A 14,609-nucleotide genomic window follows, 5' to 3' on the forward strand; every position below is an offset into this window, starting at 1 on the left:
AATTCATATTTCGTGTGCATGTCATAGCTATATTGTGGCCACAATTTAATTTTTGTTGACAATGTCATGTCTGGGGCTCTGTAATTTGGGTTTTTTTCTTCTGTTTTTCTGTGTTGTTGCAATGCATGTAATTGAAATAAACATATGTATACCAAAAACATTTGTAATTGCAACTGTTTCTGGAAGAAATGGTACATTTTCTGGAAAAATTCCAGGGGTGCCAATACTTGCGTCCATCACTGTATATTAAAGGTAGACTCCTATAGACATATTGCAACAATGGTTTTGTGGATTAATGAAGGGAAAAAGCTGTGCAATCAATATAAATGTGTGACTCATAATAGAGGAAAGGATAATGTACCCAACAGTGAGCATCTATTTTTATTCTTTTAAGTATAACCTGGGCTAGAGGCATGTGAGAATATCATAATATGGTAAATTCGAGTTATGATGCTTTTCTTAGAGCTGATGAAGTACTGTTGAGTGTTTGGGTATATCCTTTAATTCTCTGGCTTTGCTACCACAAAAGTGATGCTCTAAAATACTTTCTCCACTTGCTGCGATTGTTTTTAGCTAAATGGGGAAAGGCCTCATATTGGGTTTTTTGTCTGGGGCCTCCTAATTACAACAACCGCCCCTGCACAGCAGACAAACTGTGCCATCACCCTGTTGGCTGACAAAAAGACAGGATACTTCCACCCAATGATCTATGCCTAATTGAAGCGATCAAAGGAGTATTTGTTTAGAGGCAACAGCAGCTTTGCTTTCCTGCTACCGTGAGGTCAAGTGTCCTTATAGTGGTGACAGGCCTTAACAGAAGCTCCTTTGTTTCCTCTGAAAACGGGCTTTTCCAAGTGCATGGCCTCTAATTTTCTCAGTTCAAAGATGCCGGACTTGATCTCTGTAACTGGCACAGATGCTGCATATTTTATGGCTGAAAGTGTGTCAATTACTGGCTGTTTCCTGCTCCTGTGATAGCAGTAGGTTATGTCCAAAAGTATATGAATAATACCAGTCTCTCTAGATTGCCTGGAGGCAGGAACCTAGGAATAGCATCAGTGTAGTTTCAAAGCAGAGCAATTATCCCAGGCCAGGCTGGACGAATCGATTCCTGCAGACTTTTTAAATGCTTCTAGCCAATTATAAGAGCAGTGCATCTTCCCCTGTACTGCCTATCAGTGATGGGGGCGTCACCAAGTGATGGGACGAAGTCTGCAGCCTGTGTTCCTGCTCTGCTTTCCTTTCCCCTCTTTTTTCTCCCTTTTGCCGTCTCCAACAGTGAGATATTCAAGTTATTATGAAGGGACCCCCCTCCTCCTCCTTCTCCTCCTCCTCCCTTCGCATCACACTACACGTGATCATAAGCAAGGTAGACTGAGAGAGAGAGAGAGAGAGAGAGGGAGCGAGTCGCTGCGACTCAGAGCGCACAGCACTCACGGAGTGAACGGGAGGACTGCTCCGCTCGTGCAGGGTGAGCTGCCTGTTTCATCCGTGGATTCTATTACACAACAACCAGACATTGTCCGTGGGATACTCTCGCTGCATCATCTCACTTTCACAGTTTTTATTATCTCTTTTTGTACCACCTTCCCCTCTTTATTTTTCTATCCCATCCGTCCTCCCTTCTCTTCATCTTCGAGCATCCTCCCCTTCCTTCTCGCAAGTCTTCCTGGCTAACTTTTCCATCCCACACAGCCTCCTCCATCGCTCACCAACCCCTTCGACAGACCCTTCCTTGTCTTCCCTCTCCCTCTTTGGATCGGGCGGAACCCATTTGGTCAGTGTTCACGAGGGGGCATTGCTTTGCTACATGGGGCGCACGGTCTCGCTCGGAAAATGGTCTGCTGTCGGTCTCTAGGCGCCCCGCTGAACCAGCTGGGGTTGGAGTTGCCGGTGCGCGTCTGCGTCTCTTTTCCACCTCGCCTGTGCTGCTGTCGGGGCCAGTGAGATATGGGTGTCTCTGAGGCACCAATCGAGGAGCCCCGACGGCTGCGCCAGTGGAGCGGGACGGCGGGAAGCTGGCTCCGGATCACCCTTGTTTCGTTTCTCGCTACTTTACCTGTGGAGCAACTGCGCGCCTTTCCGTCCTCCCTCAGCGACTGCCAGACGCCGACCGGCTGGAACTGCTCTGGTAAGTCTCGTCACACTTTGAAGCTCATTTTTTAAACACACTGTCCAAGTTAAGGATCCAAAACTCGCCAACCGGCAGCATTACGCAGAACCAAATCAAAGTTTGGATCACATCTTACAGCAGGCGCCTCTTTCCTAGTGTATTTTTGCGCTCTGTGTCAATGCCTGGGTTTGTTGTTAGAGCTGTGGAGCTCACACTGAGCTCTGCAAAGCCCAGCGAGGAGAGGATGCAGACTTTTGTGGTTGCTTGATGTGCATTTCGCCCGAACGAGTTTGTCTCGCTGCACAACAGACCGCCGATCATGTCAGAATAATCACCCAGCAGGCAGAGAGATCGATGCTTTCGATCTGATTCAAAGTGAAAACAGCATCACCGATGATCACTTAGAGGGGAGAGATTTGGGTTGATGGTCGCCAGAATGGCATGACGCACGGCACAGAAATAACACCAGCACTGTTGGTTTAAGGATCGGACACTCAGACGCTGTAATTCCACTCTTGAAATTGGCTTTAAATCCTCAAAAAGGACACCAGGAAATGATAAATCTGGTTTTATGGTCTTATTTGGCATCCCAGGCGCTTTTCTTTGGACTAAATCTTAATGTAGTCGTTTCTTTTATAGGCCACCGAGCTGTAAACTTGTTTTCTCTCCTCGGTGCCCAAAGCGATAAAAGGATCGGGACCAGAGCTGCACAGCACACAGACAGACTCGCCTCCCTTTGTAAATCAGCCGACTGTGCCGCCATATATTTCCCCTGTCGCCTGTCCAAGTCTGAACCCTTAAAATAGCTCTGAGCCGATCCCACACACTCACGGGCAGCAGCAGCAGCAGCAGCATTGATATTATGGCTCATAACAGCCACCCATCAATACGGAGCCATGACTGCCGTTTGCAGCCTGACACTGATCGTCAGTAGCATTGCATGACATGTTCATAGAAAGATCGGGGAGACACGTCCACTGAAAACACCATAAACACTCAGGTGATGAATGCAGACTCCACTGTGATTTATTTCCAAGTTTATTGTCACAAGTGAGATTCCCCATCAGAAAATGCGAGCCTTATTGGATATCAAGGTTTCAAAAATGAATTAGATTATGATAATTGGCTAATTAAGCCAAGCTTAATTAAAACAGCAGTTCAAATGAGAAGTATCCTCTTTTTTATCGTGGTTTGGAATACTCAGATGATTGCTGTCATTATTGTAAGCACCTCTGGTAATTGAATTCTTTCAAACTGAAGCTCTAAAAGGACTCCCCTGACTGCTTACTTTTTAACAGTGCTTTTTATGTTTGTAAAATTTTAAAGACAGTTGTAGTGTAGAGCTGTCTTTGAAGAATCATTGGTGTTCATGAACAAGCTCTAAATTAACTCTGGAGACAGCACTGTACTTTTGACCTGACTTATCAAACTGCTTGAGGATTTGGAAAAATATGGGGCCAGTTTGGCTCGCTTTCGATTCCTCACAGTGTGTTATCTGGCATGGATAATGTGAAGAGAAGTCGAAGAGAGCAGGATTATGTCTGACTGTGGTGGAAAAGCAAAGACTAAAGCGTGATAAGAGGCGAAACTGACACTGAATTGTTGTGCATGAATACATTAATCTTTTGCTTTAACTTTTCAAGGGTCTCTTTGAAAATGGGCGTGAGCTTATGTAGGGCTTCATATGCTGCAGGTCACACGTACCCATCCCCACACTGATGCTGGAGGCTGCTATGTAAAGTGTTTGTCAGTTTTATCTTATTCCATTCATGAAAATTCACGCCACAGGGGGAGAAATTTGGGGTTAAGCATCTTGCAAGGACATCACCATGGGCCTGCAGGAGCTAGGGAGAACACCCATTAACCAGGGGTGTCCAAACTTTTTTCCACAGAGGGACAACTACAAAAATACAGTGCTTAACAAATTTATTAGACCACCACCCAAAGTAAGGTTAATGCCACAGCTGCCCTAAATTAACAGCATTGGTAATTACCAAAATCATTTTTTTATGTTTCTGCAATGGTTAATACACCAATATGTAGAAGCTCTTTAACCCAAATGATATTTTTAATGCTAAAATATAATTATTATTGTTATGCATGAATTTTCAAATTTACTGATTTACAAAAAAAGTGAAACAATATTAAGCACATTATTATTTCTTGATTGATATGTCAGATTATAGTTATTTACTTGCATTTCTGTACAGGAAAAATGAGTTTTAGTGGTTGAATGTTATGCTTGATTAATTTCTGACTTCTCTGAGAAGCCCAGTGAGCCGGCTCAGATTTGGGTATAAAAAGGTGAATTCAGTTTGAAATTCTTCATTCCTGTTCAAATTGGTAAAACGTGGAGAGCTCAGTGAAAATGAAAGAGTCCACATTAAAGCACTTCATGATGCTGGATGGTCTTTGCGACAAATATGACAGGTGGTCTAATAAATTTGTTAAGCACTGTATATTAGGATGGTGGGGCCACTTTAATGTTCCTCACCATGAGGATTTAAAAGTTAGTAAAAGCTAATACATGCTTAGCTATTGAGACTGTCTAAATGGCTAGTTAATGGCTAACAGGGCAGATAGACGGTCATTTTCCGGATTTTGGGGAGCCAATCAGATTTCAGAGGGCCCCGTTTAGCCCTGGCTATCACTGGCTCTGCTCCGGAAAAGCTACTGGTACTGCTATTTGCTGTGATATTCCATTTAGTTACTAATCAAGATAACTTCTTGTCAAAATGTTTGTTTACAGATTTAACGTGGTAGCACTGCCCTGTGCTGAAAACAAGAAGTACAATACACATAAGCTTCATGCTTTAATGTGGGCCATATTTTATTTTATCTCTAGAATTTGCTAATCAAAAATGGGCTGTGGGCTGCATTTGGCCCCCCGGCCATAGTTTGGACACCCCTGCCCTTAACCATCCACTTGAGAGACAACTCTATTTTGATGTAATGTTACATGATTGTCTTGCGTAGGAATGCACGTCTAGACGGTTAAATTGGGATCCCTTAGTAGTCAGCACTGGAATTATAAGTTGGTTAAAATAACTCAGTTCAGGCAGCACAATAACAGTGAAATGCTCTGTCCAAAATGTGATGCTGCCTCCTGTCACTAGTAGCCAATGTAGCTGTTTGGAATCACTGCTGCTATGCAGTCACAATGCTCTTTAATCTGATGTAAACAACCATGAATGATAGCATCGGTAGCATTTTGTATGAACTGTAATTTTAATCTTGCAAAGCAGATAAATTGGCTTCATTACATGGTCAGGTCTGAAAACTGACCTGACCAATTAGCGTCATTTGAGGAGAACGAGGTGGTAGCTATGGTTGGGGTTTAATTGTACTGGATGCCGTCAACAATGCTGCCAGTGTAGCATTTAGCTCAGATGTAGCCATAGTATAGCAGCATTTTTATCAGAATTTGGCCACATTTTTGTTTTAAAACAAGAGAAACACTGTAAGCTCCTCTTGGCAGAGAAGATGTTGGTGCACTTCTCCTGACTGGCCTCTGCATGAGTTTTTTGGATCAGCAAGCTCCACTATTCATAAACTACAGCAGCGCCAGCCTGTCAAGCTCAGGTTACTACCAGAGCTGTACAGGCAAACTACCTTGTTTAGTCTTGTTGCTCTGCTCGGCCCATAATGAACGTGACAGACAGGTCCTTCCTATACGCTTTGTATTGGAAGTTTCCCAGATAAATGTGAAATTAATCCTATACAATGGATATATGAAACAGTATCTGGCTAGCCCAATTCAGCACTGTTGTCCAGAGGCCATGTCAGGTTATACTTACAGACAACCAAAGCCTGGAGTGATGATATTTAGCACAGGAATGTGGAAGTTAACCTGCAAAAAGGATTGAAAGCTCCAATCGTATGGTTACTGTTGCCAGTGTTGGGTGTTGTGGCTTTTAATAGCAACTTGTTGCTGTAAGATTACTGCCATTAAAAGTAAATTATGTTGCAGTTTTGCGTTCTCGGAAAAGTAACCTACTAGTGTGCATTTATGACACCAAAAATTCAGAGTAGACCAATTATCGGCCTGGCTGATAGTTGATGCAGATATTTGGCACTGAGCCAATTATTGGTATCAGCATTCCCTTTTACTGATAATTGGTATAATTAATTAATTAAAAAGGTGCTGTACTCTACTGTAGGGTGTGTAGTCCCCTCTGGCTTTGTTCTCAGTCTCTACAGTCTCACCTAATGTCCTGCCCATAACACTACCTGACTGGCTCCATGTCACACAACTACCAGTCAATCAACTCTGAGGCCTGGATTACACTGACGTAGGTCGTGTACGGCATCTCTTCCTATTTCCTGCTGCTTCTGTGTTGCTCTGTGTTGTTTCTATTTTAACATGAGGCTCTACTTTGGTCATGTTAAGTACATGTTGTCGACAAACAAATGCATATCAATTAATATTGGTTATTGGCCTCATGCATAATAGGGATGCAGGATATTGGATTTTTGCCAATATTTACAACACAATATTAGTGATATTGATACAATATATAATTGTAGTTCATACCCAAAACTTTAGTCCCTAAAAAATGCTATTTGAAGATTGAGGATGAATAAATGAGCAGATGTCGGTCCTTAAGACTAAAACTCCTAAAACTCCACTAACTTATTTGGTCATATGGCCAATATTTGCAGCAGATATTGGCAGAATTTTATAGTTAAGATATCGTTTGTAAATATTGGCAGAAATTTTCATGTCTGCCGATATCGATAATTCACTAACTGATACCAATATTATACTCATAGCACTGTGCATTTCTAATGCACAACTAATAATTTATTGAAAAACCAATATCAGGTTTTCATCCAGCTGTTCTTGCCTATTTGGTCCAAAAATTCAGTATCATGCTGTCCTCTCTCCCGATTCTTTGAATTAGCTAGCTGTGCTTGTGTACCAACGCAACTGAAGGTTTATCTTCTGTTGGTATGCAGCTGCCAGGGATGTGTGCTGTTAGCCAGCTTTAAAGTTGATTTTGATGTAAAAGTCAGTTCTACTACATATCTTGTTTTTTTTTTTTTTTTTTTTTTTTACAAATTCAGGCCTGAGATTTTGGTCAATTGCTCTTTTAAAACTGTAATAGAGCCTCCTGGCACTAGTCACCACTGTATCTTCAGTTAATGGTTGCAGCATTAATATCTGTTTGTGTGATTTTCTAAGCAACAGAAAACCACCTCCTGAACTTTAGAGAGCCTTGTACGTAAACAGCCAAACGCCCTGGGTGCTTTTATTGTGAAAAGCTGCTTCAGCCACTTCTGCGGCTTTGCGAAAGTGAATCAAAAAGTGCCCACTGTTTGAAGATTTGAAGAGATCAGTGCTTTTTAATGGATGTGATGTGTTTGCTTTTGCTGGATTTAGATCATGAGGACCCTTTTACATATGCACCAATAGTAAAAATTAGGGCTGAGAGTTTGTCCAACAGGTGAATTCTTCACTTATTTGATTGAGCAGTTCAATATAATAGTAGATGTCAGCATCAAATTGACTGGGCACAACAGATACAGATCTGCTCATGCCGCATTACTGGCTGATATATGGATCAATATCGACTGATACAGATGTTAAACTGATGCATCAGTGCATTATAATCAGGAGGGACAGTAGAGCTTCACATGGTTGTTTGCAGTGCAGATGCTTTAAGTATAGATTTTCTTTGGGTTATTTGTTAGATTTTTTTGCCTTTTTTTTTTTTGGTTTTTTTTTTAGATTTTTTTTGTCTTTAATTAGATAGGACAGATGAAGAGAGAAAATATGGGGAAAGAGAGTGGGAAGGATGACATGCACTAAGCAGTGTGGAGGCCGGGAATCAACTCCATGACCAGAGCATAGAGACTGTGGCCTCTGTAGCGCCTGCTCTACCTACTAACCAGCACCCAACGATATAGTATTTTGGGTGCTTTTTATGTCTTTATTAATAGAGGAGGATAGTGGATAGATTTGGAAACAAGGATGAGAGAGTTGGGGAGAGACATGTGAGAAAGTAGCCAGAGACCAGGCTTAAATCTAGGCCACCTGGATACATGGAGCGTGCCTTAACCACAAGGCCATCAGCGCCCCTTTGGTTGTTAATATGAGACTAAAGCCCTTTACACATTAAGGCTGATGCACGAAAATGCAAATATTTCAGGGGGATATTTTATCACGGCTTTCTTTCAGGAGCGATGTGAATTTGCAAATAAATTATTCAGATTATAAAAAACATCCACAACACTTGGCATGTGCCATTCATCAATTACATGGAAAAGCTGCTTTGCCAGCTCTGTCTTGAATTAGCATTGAACCCTTGCATTCAACCCCAGGACCAACCCAGCATCCACCTGTAGGCACTGACTGATATACACAGGGTCCTGGTGGTCCAGAGCCCAGACTTTAAACACAGACTATGCCCTGTTTGCTGCCTGAATCTGACTGAACTAACTGCTTTCTTGTAACAAGAAAAAAGTGGTGCAAGTACTCTCACTTTGTAACATGTAACCCAAAATGCTGCATGTTTATAAGGTTTCACTTAGGCTACGTTCACACTGCAAGCCTTCATGCTCAGTTCTGATCTTTTGCTCGGATCAGATTTTTTTGTTTGCTGTTCATGCTGTGATCAAACTCCAAAAGATCAGATATGTATATGATTTAGCACCACACATGCAGGTGGCCTGAATCTGATATGAAAATGTCTGTATTATGTGACTTGTGCTTTTTACACTGTCAGAAAAAATCTGATTAAAGTCATTTATCAGCAAAAAAGAAAAACAGATTTGGGTTACTGTTAATAGTGATGGTGTCAAAATAAGATGTGCAAATATTTTTTTGAAATCATGTTAAGAAACATAATATACAACAGCGCAGGGCAAACAAAAGCATAAAAATATTTAAAGCGAATCCATTATTTTTTTTTAGCAAAAAAGTAAAAACATTTTTTGGGGGTGGGGGGGAATCTTATTTTTTGATGATGATGATAAAGTTGTTTATTAACAAGAAAACAGTCTCAGAATTTCAGATTTTAAAAATGTTTGAAATTTACAAGAAAAAATGTATACTTTCTGAATTCAAAAAAGAACAAAATGTTGACATTAAAAACTCAAAAATTTCAAGTTTGTAAAATTGTAAATTTACAAAAGTGTAAGGTAAAAAATGTACAAGAGACCAAACTGAAAACAGTGTTTGTTTTTTTAAATTTCCACTCTATTGTCTCAAAAATTCAGTCTTGTTCCATTTATATCCATGACTTTCAAATACAAAAAAAAAAAAAAAAAAAAAAAAAATTAAACTTAATGATTTCCTGATTTTTCTTCAAAATTAAATTAAATTAAATCAAGTTAAAATTTATGTGACTTCAGCTTCTTCCCACTACCAAACACATGCTCATCAGGTTTAATGGTGACTCTAAATTGGCCGTAGGTGTGAATGTGAGCATGCCTGGTTGTCTGTCTCTATGTGTCAGCCCTGCGATTGACTGGCGACCAGTCCAGGGTGTACTCCACCTCTCACCCAATGACAGCTGGGATAGGCTCCAGCCCCCTGCGACCCCCAACGGGATAAGCGGTATAGAAAATGGACAGATGGATGGATAAAATGTATGTGGTTTTTTTTCCAAGTGGGTCCTCTGGGGGACTTATGGAAAAAGGTTGGGAACCACTGATCTTAATGACTTGGTATGATGAGAAAGTTCTCATAAAATTGAACCTGTCCCAAATAAAAATAAAAAAAAAGACAGAAAAAAATTCCAGCATCAGTGAGTGAACATTAATAGAACAACATGAGATTTTATTTTTTAACATGCAAAAAATTCAGAGGAAAAAAACAGAATCAGTGTGCAAAGGCCTTGAAGGTCCTATAGATTACACATCATGTCCATGTTATGCACCTGTGCTTGAGCTATCACACTAAGGACTAAGGATGCGTAACATGCTTGTGCCAGTATGGAGCACTCACAAAAAACTAGTCTTTGGGGTTAAACGTGCTCGGGTATGATATGGATGCCCTTGAATTCTTGATCCTACTTATGTACAGTATTACTTTAGAGGACTGGAAGTTGATTTTGTGCTGCTGCTGATGTTGTTGAAGGTAATGCCTCGTAATGCTTCACAGTGCATCCTTGCCTTTACCTCCCCACTTCCTGACACACTCTTGCATGCATTTAGATAGAGGCTTTTATCCAACACGCCTTGGAGGGGGTTTAAGTGAATTCTCTGAATCCAGTACATGCACCCACCTATGCACCCGGCATCGGTTAGAATTAATACGACTGAACAAGTGACACTTGGTTCATTGTGAAAAAAGATAAAACCCTCACTGGAATAATTAAAACACACGCAGTAATTGCAGTGGTTTAATTATCCACTCCTTTCTGTATGTCATGCACATTCACAGCAGTACTAATGTGTGACTGTTTTCAGTTCAGGGACAACAGGGCGACTGAAAAAAGTCCAGTTCAATGTCACTTCGTTGCTAAGACGTGGATAATTATAAGTGGTAGTGTCATATAAATGGGAATGGGGCACCAGTTTCAGCTGTGCTGAAAGAGGTTCTGTACATGGAATAAAACGGGATTGACAAAGACTTATTCTGTTTAGTTTGCATCTGTGGACGGCTGAGAGAAATAGCTATTGAAGACTTCACTGAGGCAGAACAGAAATGATCGTAACTCTGTGCTAATCCTTGTTCTCATGGGGGTGCAGATTTGCTCTGAAGATGCCGTAAGTGAACCCAGTGTGGTGAATGAAGTGTGTTGAACTACAAGGAGGAATATGGGAAAAGATCATTCATTAGTCACATATGTTAGTGAGAGATTTTCCCCTCTCTATATGTGAAGTTGCGAAAACCCTGGTAGAAAAGTTGAGCAATGTACACACAGGAAGTGACACTGTATAACTTCACTAAACTTGAAAATGAGACTGCTGAGAAACGTCTCCGTCATCGGAGACCGTATCATAGATGTGATAACAAATGTGTTACTTTGAGAATTTCCCACATCTTTAATTATCAAATTCTGTTTAAAAAAAACAGTAGGTAATGAAGACGGAGATCTGAGGCACTCTTTACACCTTTTTCTGCTGAAAACATTTCACACATCACAGTAAGAAAAGAGCAAGTGAGTAATCAGACCAGTGATTTCTTCATTTCATTTGCTGCTTTTGTCTTTGGTTTTGTGCCTGCTGGTTAAATGTCACAGTCATGACATACCAGACGACCGGAATAAAACAAAACCATCATCAGCAGTCCTCCTGTGGAAAAGGTGTTGATCAAATTGTTTGCTGATTGGAATGAGATCCACAGCTCTCGCTGAGTCATGAGCACACTGGTAAAATCAGCTAATTATAAGAACTACAGCAGGCTGAAAACACAACTGCACAGAGAGAACTGAAAGTATAAAATTACAGACACGTCAAACTGCGTACAACAAGAAATGCCTATAGGTACGTTAGCATTACCTCGCCTTTTTGTCCTTAAAACACTGCAGAAACTCTGCTTAGATGTGTAATACGCCTTCAGAGTTTAATTATGAGCTGGTAAACCATATTGAAAAATCATTCCACAAAATCAGTGGCATAAAAATGTCACACTTGCAATGACATGGAAAAACACAACATGTTGTGTATCAGACTATCTAATGTTTCAAAGATTTGTTTGCATATGCTTTGTGCTTCTCAGAAGAGCTGGGTGATATGGCCTAAAATTAATATTGCAATATTTTTAAGCTATGTATCCCACACAGATCCTGACGATCCATGTAAAAATATTCACAATAACAGACAGTGTGTTTCATTAAAACAATGGTTATATTAATGTGTTCACTTAAACACCACCTTGACAAACTGTCCTCCCTGATAAAAGAAAAGACTGATTTAACTCTTGGTAATAGCTTTGTAGTAGCAATGTGAAAGTAATATTTACCAACCTTATTTACACATCATTTATTTCAAAATCAGACAGACGTCAAATTCCTGATCTCTGGAAAGTTTGCGTGTCTTAAAAACTGCAGCACACTTACATACAGTAGGCTAATCTTTACTGTATTTATGGCAACCTTGCCTTTGATGCTTAATGCAATAATGCCAATTTCCAAGGAAAGGGTTAGGGTTGCCGCCCCCCCCAAGATGACTGCGTAATGGCTCGGCATCGCTGCACAATGATGCATATTTGCAGTGTTTGGCCTACAACACAATAAGGGGAGCATTGAAGTTGCATCTTTTGACTTATTTACAGTTTTAGAGCACGCACTTTATTGTTCTACATTGTTCAAAGCATCACATATTCAACAAATAACATCATGTAAACCTTGATTTCTGACACCAACATGTGACACATCTCCTGTATTATCTTGTTTAATAAGAGCACAGAAAAGTGCTTTAAAGAGAGCTTACTTTAATCAGGGATTGTTGAGAAGGTGTATCATCACATCCAAGTGTGCTAAAGATGTTTCCTTGTGGGTGTGTTTCCAAAGTCCAGTTGTTTTCCAGCTACTTGCTGTCTCAATTATAAAGAGAACCAGAGTCATGAGCCAGGTGTAGTTTCTGGCTTTTAGCGGGGTTTTTTTGAGAGTGAAGGCCGCCTCCTCTTCTGCATTGTGACAGAATGAGTGTTTGTGCTATACAGGGAAAGTTGTGTATTGGGGGTTAAGGACAGGGAGGGGGGCAAATTGCAGTGGAAGGCGCAACAATTGTGACAGACAGACAGACAGACATGCCACCAATTATAGTAGTAAGATGATTATTATTTTCCTCAGTAAGGGTGAAGTGAACCTACACAAAAACTCACCGATTACAAGATGCAGCCAATGGCAAAAAACACTGTGGTCTAGCCTGGATCTGTGACTTTGCCTCTCAAAGGCATGCACTATACAGGTAGTCATCACATTTAAGAAGAGCTCTGCCTCAAACAAACCCTGAATAATATAAAAAGGAAGCAATGAGTTGCCTGTTACCTATCAAAAGCAGTCCATAGTGTTGGATGGCAGTCAGAACTGAGAATCCAAGTACTCTGATGATGACAGTTCCTTTTTACATTATACCCTCGTCCTTTTATCCTGAAGAGCACCTGATCGTGGCGACATAGTTTTAGATACCTTTGACCCCATGTAGCACTCACTCACCTTTTTTCAAAGCCTGAATCATTTTTAACAAGTCAGATGGAGAGAGGGGAGGTGGAGTAATCAGGCTGTGGTTCAAATCAATGGAGCCTAATGTGAAAGCTGACTAAAGCATTGGTTCCCAACCTGGGGTCCGGGACCCCTCAAGGGAGGCGCCAAAGATCTTAGGGGGGGATGTGAGACTTTGTCTTCTCTAAAGCTGCCAAAGTTAGATTTGCAAATAAAGAACTTAAACCATGATAAGGCCAATAAAAAAATAATTTTGGAACCTGATTGCCTGCATTTAACTCGATTAATCTTGACAGCCCTAGTTTAAAGTATTATAAAATGTTTGATTATACGTATTGATTATAATTCCTTTCCATTGATTCATATCCGTTGGTCTTCACTTCTGCCCCCCTATCAAACATCTATACATCATTAGAATCACATAACTGTAAACACGTATCTCAGAGCCGACACTGGTCTGCTCATGTAAATGATTTCATACTGTGTGATCATTTTAAAATATTTTCAGCGCAGTTATTTTAATTAAAAGGCAGCCTTATTAAGACCCTCTAATGATCAAACTTTTTACAGTTCACATACAAAATGATGTACAAGCTTTGATTCCAGTTCTGAAATCCACTCTATCAACCTCTACTCTGGAAATTGGTGCATATATCATTCTCTGATATCACTTCCTAATTTGTTTCAGAAATCCTGTGACCTGCACCGGCCCTAATCTTTACTCATTAGATAAATGAAGACATTTATTAACGCTGATTTAAGCCAACCTGCCAAATTTTAATAAGTAAGCGATGATGTTGACGGTCTCGTAGCAATAGGGAATTACCTACAAATGCTCTGTTAATTAAGTTTCTATAAGTGTAAATAAACATAAAATGCCAACTCTGCTCAAACATTTTGGCTGCTTTTTGCATCCATCCAGCCCAGTTGACTGTGCAGTCATCATTCTGTGTAATTATCACAGTCAAAGCACTGGTGGCACTCTGCCTGTAATTTTTTGGCTTGTATCACTTTGGATAAATGAGCGAAGTCTGTGTTATCTTTAATAGGTGCACTTGCAGACTTTGGCCATAAATCAGCACACGTCTTTTTGCCATTTCATTCATCTACGTTTGAAACGAGCTGAATCTTAGATTGTTTGTAGAAATCCCTTGCTGAATGGCTCCCTTGGTACAAGTTGGCCCAATTCTGTTTCCCCGAGATCTAACAGTTTTTTAATGGTGGTTCTATGTGGGTGTGTACTATAATGTTTATTTACCACATTATATATCCTCTGGGGCCGCTTCCATGCAAAGGCTATTGTTCCTTCTTCCCTGAAACCCCCCTGCTATTGTTGACTTTGAAAGGCCTTGTGATGCTTTGATAGTTGAAGTGACAGG

At 40.5% G+C, this 14,609-nt stretch overlaps 1 protein-coding gene across 1 annotated transcript in view; it reads left to right on the forward strand.

Annotated features, from left to right (window-relative positions):
* The first annotated feature begins 1,315 nt into the window (after window positions 1-1,315).
* Window positions 1,316-14,609, forward strand: part of tmeff2a (transmembrane protein with EGF-like and two follistatin-like domains 2a) — a 274,157-nt gene continuing 260,863 nt past the window's right edge. The window contains exon 1 of the mRNA XM_041807381.1: window positions 1,316-2,131. Coding sequence (XP_041663315.1) covers window positions 1,951-2,131 — 181 coding nt within the window. The 5' untranslated portion in view covers window positions 1,316-1,950. The remainder of the gene's footprint in view (window positions 2,132-14,609) is intronic.

The sequence above is a fragment of the Cheilinus undulatus genome, linkage group 15 (assembly GCF_018320785.1).
Source record: "Cheilinus undulatus linkage group 15, ASM1832078v1, whole genome shotgun sequence".
Lineage (NCBI taxonomy): Eukaryota > Metazoa > Chordata > Actinopteri > Labriformes > Labridae > Cheilinus > Cheilinus undulatus.